We start from the raw sequence: 13403 nt of genomic DNA on the forward strand, positions 1-13403 counted from the left end.
TGTATTATATAAGCAGAAAACAAACACATTATGAAATACAACCAGTAATATGTTTTCACAGCAATGACTTCCTGAAACATGTGTTATTGTTTTCAAGAACAAGATGTATTAAGTTGACACATTCATAGTGGCATACATGATACTGTTGACATTGATATATTTACAGACGTAACGTTACTAATATTTTTTTCATAATTGATATTTTTAAAGTAATAACTACATTGTTGTAATGTTATTTAATAATGAACGAGATCAGTGGAGACATGCAGCTATTGTTACAACTGAAACCAACAACTTTAAACCATGAACAGCAATCTTCTATGAGAGTTACATGTACTTCCCCAATGCTAATATGTTTACTCATGTTGCTTGACACGTCATTTATTACTACTGTCCAAAAGCGCTAATACCTCGCTACACGGAAACTGGGTCAGCGATTGCTGTATGTCTGTCCCCGACCCTCTCGACAGACAGAACCGATACACGGAAATAGGTCATAGAGAAATAGGTCAGATAGAGCGAGACCGGTAACCTGCTTTTCGCTTCCTAGAGGCTGCAGGCGATGTTGTGCATGCGCTCTGGAGCAGGCAAACCCGTCTAGGACATCGTGTGTCTCTCTTATGATTGTGCCCGAATAATACAAACGTGTTTCGTGTTAAAGTTTACAATTACGAATGTTTTAGAACATATTAATTTTATGTATTTCGTGCGTACGTATATCATTTTACATATGTGAGGCAAAGATAAAGATTCTTTTAAAAGTTTCTTAACATCTTTCCAACTATAACTCGTCCCCATGTACATTTCTCAAACCAAAGCAAATAAAGCAATGATTTTACGCCGCTTTTAGCAATATTCACGGCGGGGGACGCAAGAAGTGGGCTTCTTCACTTATTGTACTTATGTGGGGAATAGAACCTGACCCTTCGGCGTGACGAGCGAACGCTTTAACCACTGGACTACACCACCGCCCTGATACGACGAATAGTGGCATGTCTTCCCATAGCTGTAGGCCCTGTATGTGATGTCAGTCGTAGACACTGTGCTAGATATGGTTCATCTGTTTTGAAACTGAAGTCGACGACCTATTTTCAATTCTCTCATCTTTACGAAAATCAACAGGAGAGTATATGTATGCAGACTACCACATTTATTAAAGTTGAAGACAGTAACTCGTCAGGTGAGAGAATTTTCGAATCACAATAAATTCACAATTACGTAATACATTTATTATAAAAATTCACATGTATAATGCGTTTAACGTTAGAAATATACTGTACATATATCGACTTCAATTGACATTCTTCACAAAATCAATTACAATCATTCAGGTGTCGATCCTCTTGTGAATTCTTTACCCAAAAATGATGCTGACACTGTCAGATGTCAATGTCACAAAAGCGGCGCCCGTGACAGTTCAGCACATTAATGGTTTTTCATGAATATTCATCACCGAATGGAACCCGGATGTCTGTCTCGGCACCATCGCATCTCGACGTAATGTGAGCTCTCTATGGTTATTATGTTACAGAAAAAAAATAAACATTTGTACAAAATATATTCTCCCGACGACGAAGCTACTAATTAATGGTGAAAGACTTGGTTCTAGAACACAGACATTTGGCGATAACCAGTTTTATGTTGAGACAATCTCATTAAATTCGTTGAGACAATCTCATTAAATTCAGAACTATTTCTCCGATACTACACCACTCTGCCTCAACAGAGAAGGACACGCCGTGATATGACTGGAATACTGTTAAATGCGGCGTTAAACCCAACTCACTCACTCACTAACAGAAGGATGACGGGGTCCTGTTTTAACAGAAGAAACCTCTAAGCGAAAACCAAATACTGCTTGAAGGTCCTCCAGATGGCATGGCGCTCAGAAACGACAGTTACAAAAATTAAAATATTCACGCAACGTTATTACGCATCCTTTATTATATTACAGAACTGGTCGATTAAGTTGATGCCCGAGATACGTAAATTATGGTCTGAATGCTTCGCTCACTCGAAACGAGTATTTAGCAGCATCGATGCTGATTAGCTGATAAGAAAGTTTACATGGCGAGACCTATATGGGGTTGTGTAAACTTCACGTTGAGAGACAGGTATCGTATCGGAGAAAATGATCTGATTTTAACGAGATTGATGTTGGGATAAAAAGTGTTTTCATTCCGATACATTCCGATACATTGCGAAGAAGGATTTACACAGTTTGGTGTACATATAGTTACATCTTCAAATCCATATCAACTAATCAACGAACTTGTTTATTAATGTGTTCTTACGGCTCACAAGGTTTACACCAAATGTCTAGTGTTTCCAATATCACTGCCACATATCCTTTTTCATATACCATCTATCCAGTTGCTGGGCAGGAATAACGAATCATTTCCTTGTCACTCGGAACACATCGTCTCTTTTCATGTGAAATGGTATGACTAGTGTGTTCCGAAAGAAGCCCTCTACACAAATTGGCTGTCGATCCAGGTCCTAAAAGCAGCAACTTCGGTGTACAGCCCAGCCTGGTTGGCCCTGGCGCATTCAAACCCACTGGAGACGATTCCGTACTGTACCCACACGTTGTCATCCAGACAGACTAGCGGGCCGCCCGAGTCACCCTGAAACAATGGTAGGATCCACTAAATGAGACGAGGCGCTATGTACACGAACTCAAGTGCCTAATGCTTCCCTATTCTTGTTTTGTTTGTTTGTTTGTTTGTTTGGTTGGTTGGTTTACTCCGCACTTTGAATATTCCAGCTATATGACGGCGGTCTGTAAACATTCGAGTCGGGACCAGACAATCCAGTGATTGACATCATGAACATCGATCCACGCAATTGGGATACTTTTACATGCATCAACAAAGTCAGAGAGCCTGACCACCCGATCTCGTTAGTCGCCTCTTACGAGAAGCATAGTCGCCTTTTACGGCAAGCATGGGGTTGACCGTTTCTAACCCGGATCAGGGGTCCGGACCTCTTTTGAAAACTAAATGTAAAATGTTGTAGGCTGTCAAAGTGACTGAAAGAGGATTTTAAAATTTTGCACATCTCCCTTTTATAAATGTTGGATCCGTCCCTGGTGCATGGACCTGTGAGTGAGTGAGTGAGTGAGTGCGTGAGTGCGTGCGTGCGTGCGTGCGTGCGTGCGTGTCCTGTTCATATTTTTTAGTGAGAGCCCACTGAGATACAATGCTGTAGTTTAAAATGGATATCCACTCAAGACACAGCATACTGAAACAGGTAGTCACCTGGCACGCGTCCTCGCCGCCACTAACACCATTAGCAGCACAAATGACGTTGTTATCGACTCCGGAGGCGGTGGAGGGGAAGGTGTCACGACAGGTTTGAGAGTCGTACAGCTCTAGGTCTACTTCCTGTAGAATACTGGCAGCAGGGCCATTGTCTGAAATAAAACACTCCTTCGTGTTTCATCTACATTGTGACGTATTATTTAGTAATTTTTGCTAAAGGTGATAAGTAAACGTATTAAAAGAGATAATGTAATGTGAAACATAATATAAAATAATTAACCATACATTGATACTTGTTTGTAACAAGTAAGGATAAGAATTTATGGATAAACAACTTCTTTATTACAATTAAGAGCGACGTTTCGGTGTAGGTTCTGACTCCGTTATCAAGCAAGTGTGTATCTAAGAAGTTATGTTTGTAACCACAATAGCGCCAGGAGATCTAGTGGTTTAAGGCTCCACAGAGTTGCGTCCCTTAGACTGGTCGTGGATACCCGTCCATACCATGATCAGGGCTTTCACTAAAGCCGTAAGCGTCTTCGAGCTTTGTCATTGATACGCTGTGACAAAACTATATTCCTATCCAACTCTCCAATTCTCTCATTCCAATAAGTAATCTCCACCAGAATTGGTAAAAATCTGGATTCACTAGTTCCACTAGTTCACGTGACTATCACATTTTGGCGGTAGTCGGAACCCTTATTTATAATGTTGCTCGATGTCAAGTTAAATGCCTAATTTCTATTAACTCGGACGTCCTGTTGTACGAACTTTTAGGGACCTGATCTGGCTTTATGACGCGGGCTACAGTGCAATATTAATACACCAGAGCTTCTCGGGGCATTAGAAAGGTAACGGAATAAGCCGAGTTGACCCGAATGGTACATAACTTGCGGTGACCATGACCTTCATCATTTATGACAAATATGAACACCTCAAATTGGGGCATTGACGCCCTCTCTCGTTAGTCGTATAATAGAACTGGGGCTGCGCAGTCGTGGTCACCAGTTGAATCTAAATGATACAAGGCCTTTGTCACTAATGCCGTCATGCACACTTACAGGAAGTTGTTCCCCATCCAATCACAGTACACGTCCTCCCAGTCTGGGTCACCTGAGACGAAGGCGCCATTTGAATAACTTGACGACACTTTGTGGTGATGGCATCTTTCTTCAGCTTCAAGACAGCAGCATCGAATACTACAACATATAAGATACATCTCTCCATTGATATCAACACTATCCTTGTGGATGAATAATGGTATTTTTTTAAACTTCAGGAAGTTTAAAGCTACATGTATACGCTTGGCGGCGTGTATGGAACAGGTAGACCTCGGACCGCTTGCACAAAGGGCGCTTAGCGCTACGACTATAGTAAGTCTGTGTTAAAGTATGCGTGTTAGATCGTCGTAGCGCTACGGTCGCCTTGTGCAAGTGGGCCCAGTGCTTGATACCATGTTGTCATGGTATGTTTTGCGGACATATTCAAGAACATTGTTCAAGTGCTTTAGAATAAATCTGAGAAATAACAAACGTTACTCTTAGAGCTCTAATAACTACACCCCTAAGAAATTTCTTAGCGAGTTAAGAGTAAGCAGTTTTATGATTACGGCCCCAGATCTTAAACTGTAACCCCCAATCGCTATCCTAGTCTACCCTTATTACAAATAACGGAGTACTGGGAACACTACAGGTTCCTCGCATAGAAGGTTCCGAATCAATTCAACAAAATATGGATGCAGCGAGGTAATCAACATCTTAGATTGTCCCGTGTATCGTATCTCAATTCCATTATGATATATACCCAGGACCCAGTCATCACCGGGACCTCGTGTTAACCTCATCTCCATCTAGCTCCAATCACTATCTTAGCACAGCAGTTTTATCGCATGTGAGTGTCATTTGATAGGACGGCTATTTTTAGCGTCCTGTCACTCTTGCTGTTCCCAAAGCAAATCATAGAGTTACGACTATAATAAGTGAGTAAGTGAATATGGTCTTACGCCGCTTTTAGCAATATTCCAGTAATATCACGGCGGGGGACACCAGAAATGGGCTTCACACATTTTAGCCATGTCGTGAATCGAACCTGGATCTTCGGCGTGACGAGCGAACGCTTTAACCACTAGGCTACCCGACCGCCCCTAACGACTATAATGGGTTTAGGGCAAAGGATGGGAGTTACGACGTTCGTAACCTTATGATGTCTTTTCTTCGGGAAAGTGGACCACAAAGCGATCATGGCGTTACGAACATCGTAAGTGTATGCTAAAGTATAAGAGTTACGAAAGTTTTAACCTTGCGATGACTTGATTGTTAAAATGTTTCCCGATGCCCGTTCTCCGAATATCGAAAGTATATGCGAGTTACGAAAGTCGGCTCTCAACGATCGTATTGTGTCTTCTTTGATAGGCATTTCTTTGTGTCAGTGACCCTAATGTCAGAGGTCCGCAGAAACACGAACATAGTATACCCCAGATGACGTAAGAGCAAAGGTACTGACACAGTCCGCTTCCAGAGTTGAAGTTGGGATGGATGACGAACTCTTCTACTTCCATGACCTCCATGTTGGGGTTGCGAGAGTTGTAACTGGCGCTGCCGCTGGTACTGGAACAATGCTTTCCGACCTCTACTGACAGAGAAGAAGCTTGAAGGCCTCTGAAAAACAAAATTATGATAAATGGGTTCATCTTCTGCAAGAATTGCTGATATTAACAACTGTGTGTACCTTTTCGTCATTTTGAGGCAATTATTTGTAATTTCTATGTGAGTTTTCCATTTCCAATTGTTAAATATACATTCCTTTGCATTTATCCTGTCAAGCTAATATAGATAGACTCATCATAAATGTTTCTATTAGTATTAGTTCCATGTTTATGACTATTGTTACTTTTGTTGGCAGCCATCTTGGATTTGACCTATTTTCAATTTTGGACCTATTAATTACTCGATTAAGAGTGACAGAGTTGGGTTTAATGCCGCTCGGTTATTTACAGATCGCTATTCTTTTAGCTGGAATATTGCTGCGTTAAACAACAAACAGTCTTACACCACACAGTGAGCCGCAGTGAGGACCTTGTTGAGTCCAATCAGACTACCCCCGCAGGAGTAGGCGCCGAACCGACGCACGCCGACTACGAAGGGGTACTTGCAAGCAGGGTCCACGTTGTTTCCGCCAACTATGCGACTTGTCAAACATGCAGCCTCTGAAACAGTAGCACCAAGCATAACCTTCCATCGTAGACACGTGTATTGTCAGTTGCTGAGTGTGTACATGGTGAAATTAACATGTTTACTACTACTAATACTACTACTACTACTACTACTACTACTACTATTACTATTACTGCAACCTCTCTCACAGAATTTGCTACTGCTTTTTACATATTTTTTCACTTTGATGTTCATTCTATCAACCACTGGTTTATCTTGTCAGGCGTTGAAGAACACTCGAGTTATTGCAACTGAGTTTAAAGGTAATATTTTATGGCCTCATTTGCTCTCCTATCAATTCACCACTTACGTGGGCAGATTTGTGCATCCTCAGCGTTGCAAGCCTTTTCAAACGTATTTCCTGTTGCAGACCCAGTGCATGGCTGTCCATTGATTGGCACAGGGTTCGTACACGTGCGCGTTCTGGTGACATTTTGTCGTCCTCCCCCGCAAGGCGTGGTGCACTCGGTTTCAGGGACATCGACCCACGGAGACCACCCACCATCCTGAATAACTGAAGAAGTGAGATGGCATGTAGAAACCCTCTTTTCACCGTAGACTTGTTCGAACCACCTTTATGTTAACATCACATATGTAGTCCAATGACACAAACAAGAAAAGTTATAATTTGGTATTATTTAAATACACACGAAGTGGTCAGGATTCTGCACCATCCTTGTCTGATTGATTGCCTAAACCACCGCCCCCATCCCCCATCCCCCATCCCCTATCCCAACCCACTGAAGTTAAGAATCTCAAAATGAGACGACCCCACCCCTTTAACAAATTCTGATTCCGCCTCTTAATTAAAACATGGGACTCAAGCTATGCTCAACCGATTTTCAAACAAACAATATGTATGAAGCCCATTTCTGGAGTTCCCCGCCGTGATATTGCTGGTATATTGCTAAAAGCGGCGTACAACCGTAATCACTCACTGAAACAAACTGTAAATATAAATTGTCAATGCTAGATTTTCTGCCGAAACAGATTCCCCTTGGCGTAAAGAGTAAATAGTTGTTGAAATTATATGAATGGATCACTGAAAATCAGTGATGACACCAGGTGTTCGCGAAACGGGTAAGCATGTCTGCCTTACCGTTGCACCCGCCATTCATACTACTTGCAGAAAAAGTAAGTATTTATTGTCTGGCGCAGCACAGCAGTACAGCCGTGTATTCGGGAACATTGCTTATATACTTTCAACCCGTGAAGATTCGGGGTAGAATAGGTCTTCAGCAACCCATGCTTGCCGCAAAAGGTGACTATGCTTATCGTAAAAGGCGACTAACGGGATCGGGTGGTCAGTTCGCTGACTTGGTTGATGCATGTCATCGATCCCAATTGCGTGGATCGATGCTCATGATGTCAATCACTGGATTGTCTGTTCCAGACTCGATTATTTACAGACCGCCGTCATATAGCTGGAATATTGTTGAGTGCGGCGTTAAACAACAAACCAACCAATTATATACTTTCGCGAACACCCAGTGTCATCACGGATTTCCAATGATGCAATCATATAATTTTGATCGCTATTTTATTACGTACAATGGAATCTGTTTCGCCAGATAACAGAGACTAGTTATTCTCTGGTGTGGACATTTTGAATTTACTACCGAAGGAAGCTATTTTCAATAATCCCTTCGTTATCAGGATGAGAAGAACAAAATGTTTTTGATTTTCATATTATTCAAACTTCTGTACTTCCGGAGGCTTATGTCCATCACTTGCAAGTGTTGAAATGACTAGATATAGATAAAACAGATCAGAATAGTTGACAGTGCACATCCCCTTATTTCAACATTCAACCGTCAACCGGAAATGTCCCATAACTTTTTTCTTTCTTTCCTTTCAGTATTTTTCTATTCAACCGATCGACAATACCTACCACACATAAATCATGCTATTTCGAACAAGGACTCTATATTATTGCACATAAAATCCGTAAACTAAATAACCTAAAATAACCGAGGAAAAGAAAAACGTAACTGAGGATATTTGATGCTAACCTGTACAGTCATCAGTGTTACAATTCAAGGGTACATTCCGTTCATTGTTTCCGCTACAGGGAAGGCCTCCATTGGCCTGGGCGGGACTGTCACACAAACGACGGTCTGTCCTGGTTTGGGTACCGCCCCCACACGACACCGTGCACGCGGTGGTGGATACCGCAGTCCACGCGCCCCACATCCCATCAACTGTCAGAACAGTGAAAATAAAACATCGGAAATAAGTTTTGTTATGATTGTGTTGTAATGTAATGATGTATTGAGATAACACTCTCAGCCCCAATAACACACCCTCCGAATAACTAACATCTTATTAACCATACCCCGGCCAATAACACCAGGCCCACAACATCGACCCTAATCCCACCAATACCAACTCCAACCCAACATCAACCCCAACCAACAACCCCAAGCTCTCAACATCGACCTTAACCTCAGATCAACCCCTCGACCAACATCAGTCCCAACCAACAACACCATACACTCAACATCGATACATCGATACTTTCCCAAGATCACACCCCACAAACAAACAAACAAACATCAGCCCCCATCAACAACCCCAACCACTCAACATCGACCCTAACCTCAGATCAACCCCCACACACCATTAGCCCTCACCAACAACCCCAACCACTCAACATCGACCCTAACCTCATATCAACTCCCCACACACCATTAGCCCTCACCAACAACCCCAACCACTCAAAATCGACCCTAACCTCAGCTCAACTCCCCACACAACATTTGGGCCAACATACAACATGAACCCCATCTTACAATATAAACCCAAACACCATTTTTTTCACAATCCTCCCATAGCACCGACCCCTCACACAAGATCAAGTCTTACCCCAGTCTAAAACATTAGCCCCTATCCTCCAAACATCACCCCTTCCCGAGAACATCAATACTATTTTACCAAGCCCCATTTCACCCCAACAACCTTACACAATAATCAACTCAGGCCCACTCAACAATATCAACTCATAATCAACCAAACAATATAAACCCGAACCACATTGTTAAGTCCCACGACAATTCTCCTCGTATCTGCAATCTTACCCCAACCCCACAACACAACGACAGCCACACCAATAGCGTCGCTGTCAACCCCCACGTACTTGGACATAACTGTTCGTTGCATGTCCTGATGACGTCACTTGTCGCCGAACCGACACAATCCTGACCCCCAGGTGAAGGGGCCGGGCTGTCACATGCTCGTGTCCTCCGGTACGTCCTCTGCCCCCCTCCGCACGTAGCAGTGCAGGTTGTCACGGCAACCTCGGCTCCCCACGCTCCCCAGCTACCATCGTCTGGAAAACAGACACTCAGTGCCAGCATGTCACATGTACCTTCAGGCTTACCTGCTCCTACAGCAGAACTATATCAGAGACAAAACATGTGACCATATGAATATCAGTCATGTTTGTATATAATAGGTTCGATGATATGGACTCATATCAACCAATGTACTCGTTCTACCTTTTGGCGGAGCAAAGATGCTTGAATTCGTTTTAATGGTATTGTCAGAGACCAAATACCGATATATGGTCATTGTTACTGATGTCAAAATGAAAGTTAAACCTTAAATGACTTTTCCATATATTTTCCCAATAAATAACCCAATAATTAACCAAACCCCACCCAACGATATCAACTGTAATCCCATTTGAAATCGAACTCCACCCAACGATATCAACTGTAATCCCATTTGAAACCAAACTCCACCCAACGATATCAACTGTAATCCCATTTGAAACCAAACACCACCCAACGATATCAACTTTATCCCACAATCAACCAAACTCCCCAAAAGATATCAACTTGAACCCAATAATCAACCAACATCCCCCCCCCCAAAAAAAAAACAAAAAACGACATCAACTTGAACCCAATAATCAACTAAACCCTAGCCAACGATATCAAACCGAACCCTATGATCAAGTCCCAAGGCAACCCTCCTCGCATCTTCATCCTCACACTAACCCCACAACACAACGACAACCCAACCCAACAACTCCCACGTACTTGGACACGTTTGTTCGTTGCATGTCCTGATGACGTCACTTGTCGCCGAACCGACACAATCCTGCCCCCCGGGTGAAGGGGCGGGGCTGTCACATGCTCGTGTCCTCCGGTACGTCCTCTGCCCCCCTCCGCATGTAGCAGTACAGGTGGTCACGGCAACCTCGGCTCCAAACGCTCCCCAGCTACCATCGTCTGGAAAACAGACACTCAGTTCCAGCATGTCACATGTACCTTCAGGCTTACCTGCTCCTACAGCAGAACTATATCGAAGACAAAACATGTGACCATATGAATATCAGAATATAATAAGTACGATGATATGGACTCATATCGACCAATCCTGTGTACTCATTCTACCTTTTGGACGACCACGGTAGCTTGATTATCGTTTTGATGGTCTTGACAGAGACCGTGTATATACCAATGGCATCTGGTAATGGTTCAAAATGAAAGTAAAGTTCAAATTAATTTTTTATTTCAAATGTCTGTGCATCTCTTATTTCTATTTCAAATTTCTGTACATCTTTTATGGGGATTGATTGATTGATTGTTGTTTAACGCCGCAGTCAGCAATATTCCAGGTATATGACGGCGGTCTGTAAATAATCGAGTCCGGACCAGACAATCCAGTGATTGACATCATGAGCATCGATCCACGCAATTGGGATACGATGACATGCATCAACCAAGTCAGCAAGCCCGACCACCCGATTCCGTTAGTCGCCTCTTGCGACAAGCACAGTCGCCTTTTACGGCAAGCATAGGTTGCTGAAGACCCATTCTACCCCGGGTCTTCACGGGTCCTCTTATGGGGAACAAATACATACGACCATCACTTGTGTAAAGAACACATACAGTAGTGGCTCGTCGTTTGAGGCGCCGCAATTCGCTGTGCAGAGTTGCGTCCCTTGATTGTTGGCACGAATACCGATTCGCCCGGATTATGATCTTTGTTTTGTCAGCACCATACCCGTGCTCGTGGGTTGCACCAAAGTGATAAACGTCTGCGACCTGTATCACTTCGGGCTTTCCTCCCACATTAAGCAGACCCGCCCTGATATACCTGGAATACTGTTTAAAGCGGCGTTACGCCAGACTTGCTCACTCGCCGACTCTTTAAGAATCGGGTAAGAATATATAATACAATCATTGACAAACTGTCTTGATCGGTGTTGAGTAAACAACGTCCTCATCAACGAACGGTTTGTCTTACCCAGACTCGATTATTTACAGGCCGTCGTGATTGGTACACATTGCATAAATAACAAACAAACATATCAACTTACTAATACAGGTTTGGGTATTGCAAATATCGGTCCTTGTGCCTGTTGCTTGTCCTTGGCATTCTTCTCCGCCTCTAGCAGGGGTTGGGTTGTTACATTCCCGACTCAGCGAGAAGACCTCTGTACCACCTCCGCACGTTACTGTACATGCAGAAAGTTGGGTCTCGCTCCATGCACTCCAGCCTCCATTTACCGGTTCATCTTAAAAATATATGAGCCATACTGAGATCATGTAAATAATTTGAGTTCAAATCTTGGGACAGAGTTGAAGTAGATATAGATATCTAGTCTGAATGCCACTTTTTTCTGTAACGAATTTCTTGTACTGTGAACTGGCTTAGGACAACAACGCTTCTTATCATCGGACAGGTCATGTATAACAATTGTTTTCCATAGTGAGCAAAATGTTTTTCGAATATTATATGGTTAATAAAGTCAGGTTTTAATATTAGAGCTGTGAAGGACGTCTGGATTAAGACGTGTGGGATGACAGGAGAGCTCGACCCGTATGTGTCAAACGCTCATTGTATAATGGATGCACTAAAAGATAATGGTTCATTAATGTTTAATGTTCATGAAGAGGACAATATGCTTACGTTTAGAAAATATTTTTTAAGGCATTCCATGGACGTTTGTCATCACACCGGTACCATGTGTGAAAACAATCTCTGCACACTGCAGTGATAGAAACTAACAGTTTTGGCCCACTAGTCTGTATAATGGTAACATATAGCAAAACCCTAAAAAATGTGTAATCGATACCTTCACTGTTTGGCGGATGGGCAAGGACTACAGGACTAGTGCATATTGCTAACGCTACAGTGAAGGGTGGCCCTGACTACCAAGTGTAGCGCTACAACAGGGTCTATACTACTGTGTAACGAGAATGGATGTGACAGAACATATTCATCTTGTACACGTGTTAGTTAACTACAGGATCAGGTGATATATATCCAACGTGTTAAGCACAGGGTCAGGTGATATATATCCAAGGTGTTAAGTACAGGATCAGGTGATATATATACAACGTGTTAAGTACAGGAGCAGGTGATATATATCCAATGTGTTAAGCACAGTGTCAGGTGATATATATCCAACGTGTTAAGTACAGGATCAGGTGATATATATCCAAAGTGTTAACTACAGGATCAGGTGATATATATCCAAAGTGTTAACTACAGGATCAGGTGATATATATCCAACGTGTTAACTACAGGATCAGGTGATATATATCCAAAGTGTTAAGCACAGTGGCAGGTGTTATATATCCAACGTGTTAAGTTTAGGATCAGGTGTTATATCTCTAACGCGTAAAGCACGGTATCATGTGATATATATCCAACTTGTTAAGTACTGGATCATGTGATATATATCCAAGGTGTTAAGTACAGGGTCAGGTGATATATATCTAACGTGTTAAGTACAGGATCAGGTGATATATATCCAACGTGTTAAGTACAGGATCAGGTGATATACTTCCAACGTGTTAAGTACAGGATCAGGTGATATACTTCCAACTTGTCCACGTGTTTGCCAAGCATAGGATCAGTAGATAAAGGTTCATCTTAGGTACGATTTAGTGAACTATCGGGTGTGAAATTC

The 13403-nt window shown here is 42.5% G+C and overlaps 1 protein-coding gene across 2 annotated transcripts in view; it reads right to left on the reverse strand.

The window, feature by feature from the left end:
- Positions 1-2194: 2194 nt before the first annotated feature.
- The window catches only part of LOC139454513 (semaphorin-5B-like), a 28198-nt gene continuing 16989 nt past the window's right edge, over positions 2195-13403 (reverse strand). For both annotated transcript variants that reach the window (XM_071236267.1, XM_071236268.1), the window contains 10 exons: positions 11805-12002; positions 10519-10710; positions 9612-9803; positions 8488-8676; positions 6786-6989; positions 6312-6468; positions 5766-5920; positions 4325-4462; positions 3261-3415; positions 2195-2627 (listed from right to left, as the gene is read on the reverse strand). In XM_071236267.1, the coding sequence (XP_071092368.1) occupies positions 2472-2627; positions 3261-3415; positions 4325-4462; positions 5766-5920; positions 6312-6468; positions 6786-6989; positions 8488-8676; positions 9612-9803; positions 10519-10710; positions 11805-12002 (1736 nt within the window). In that variant the 3' untranslated portion in view covers positions 2195-2471. The remainder of the gene's footprint in view (positions 2628-3260; positions 3416-4324; positions 4463-5765; positions 5921-6311; positions 6469-6785; positions 6990-8487; positions 8677-9611; positions 9804-10518; positions 10711-11804; positions 12003-13403) is intronic.

Source organism: Haliotis cracherodii, unplaced genomic scaffold (assembly GCF_022045235.1).
Source record: "Haliotis cracherodii isolate W230 unplaced genomic scaffold, xgHalCrac1.p SCAF_10, whole genome shotgun sequence".
Taxonomy (NCBI): domain Eukaryota; kingdom Metazoa; phylum Mollusca; class Gastropoda; order Lepetellida; family Haliotidae; genus Haliotis; species Haliotis cracherodii.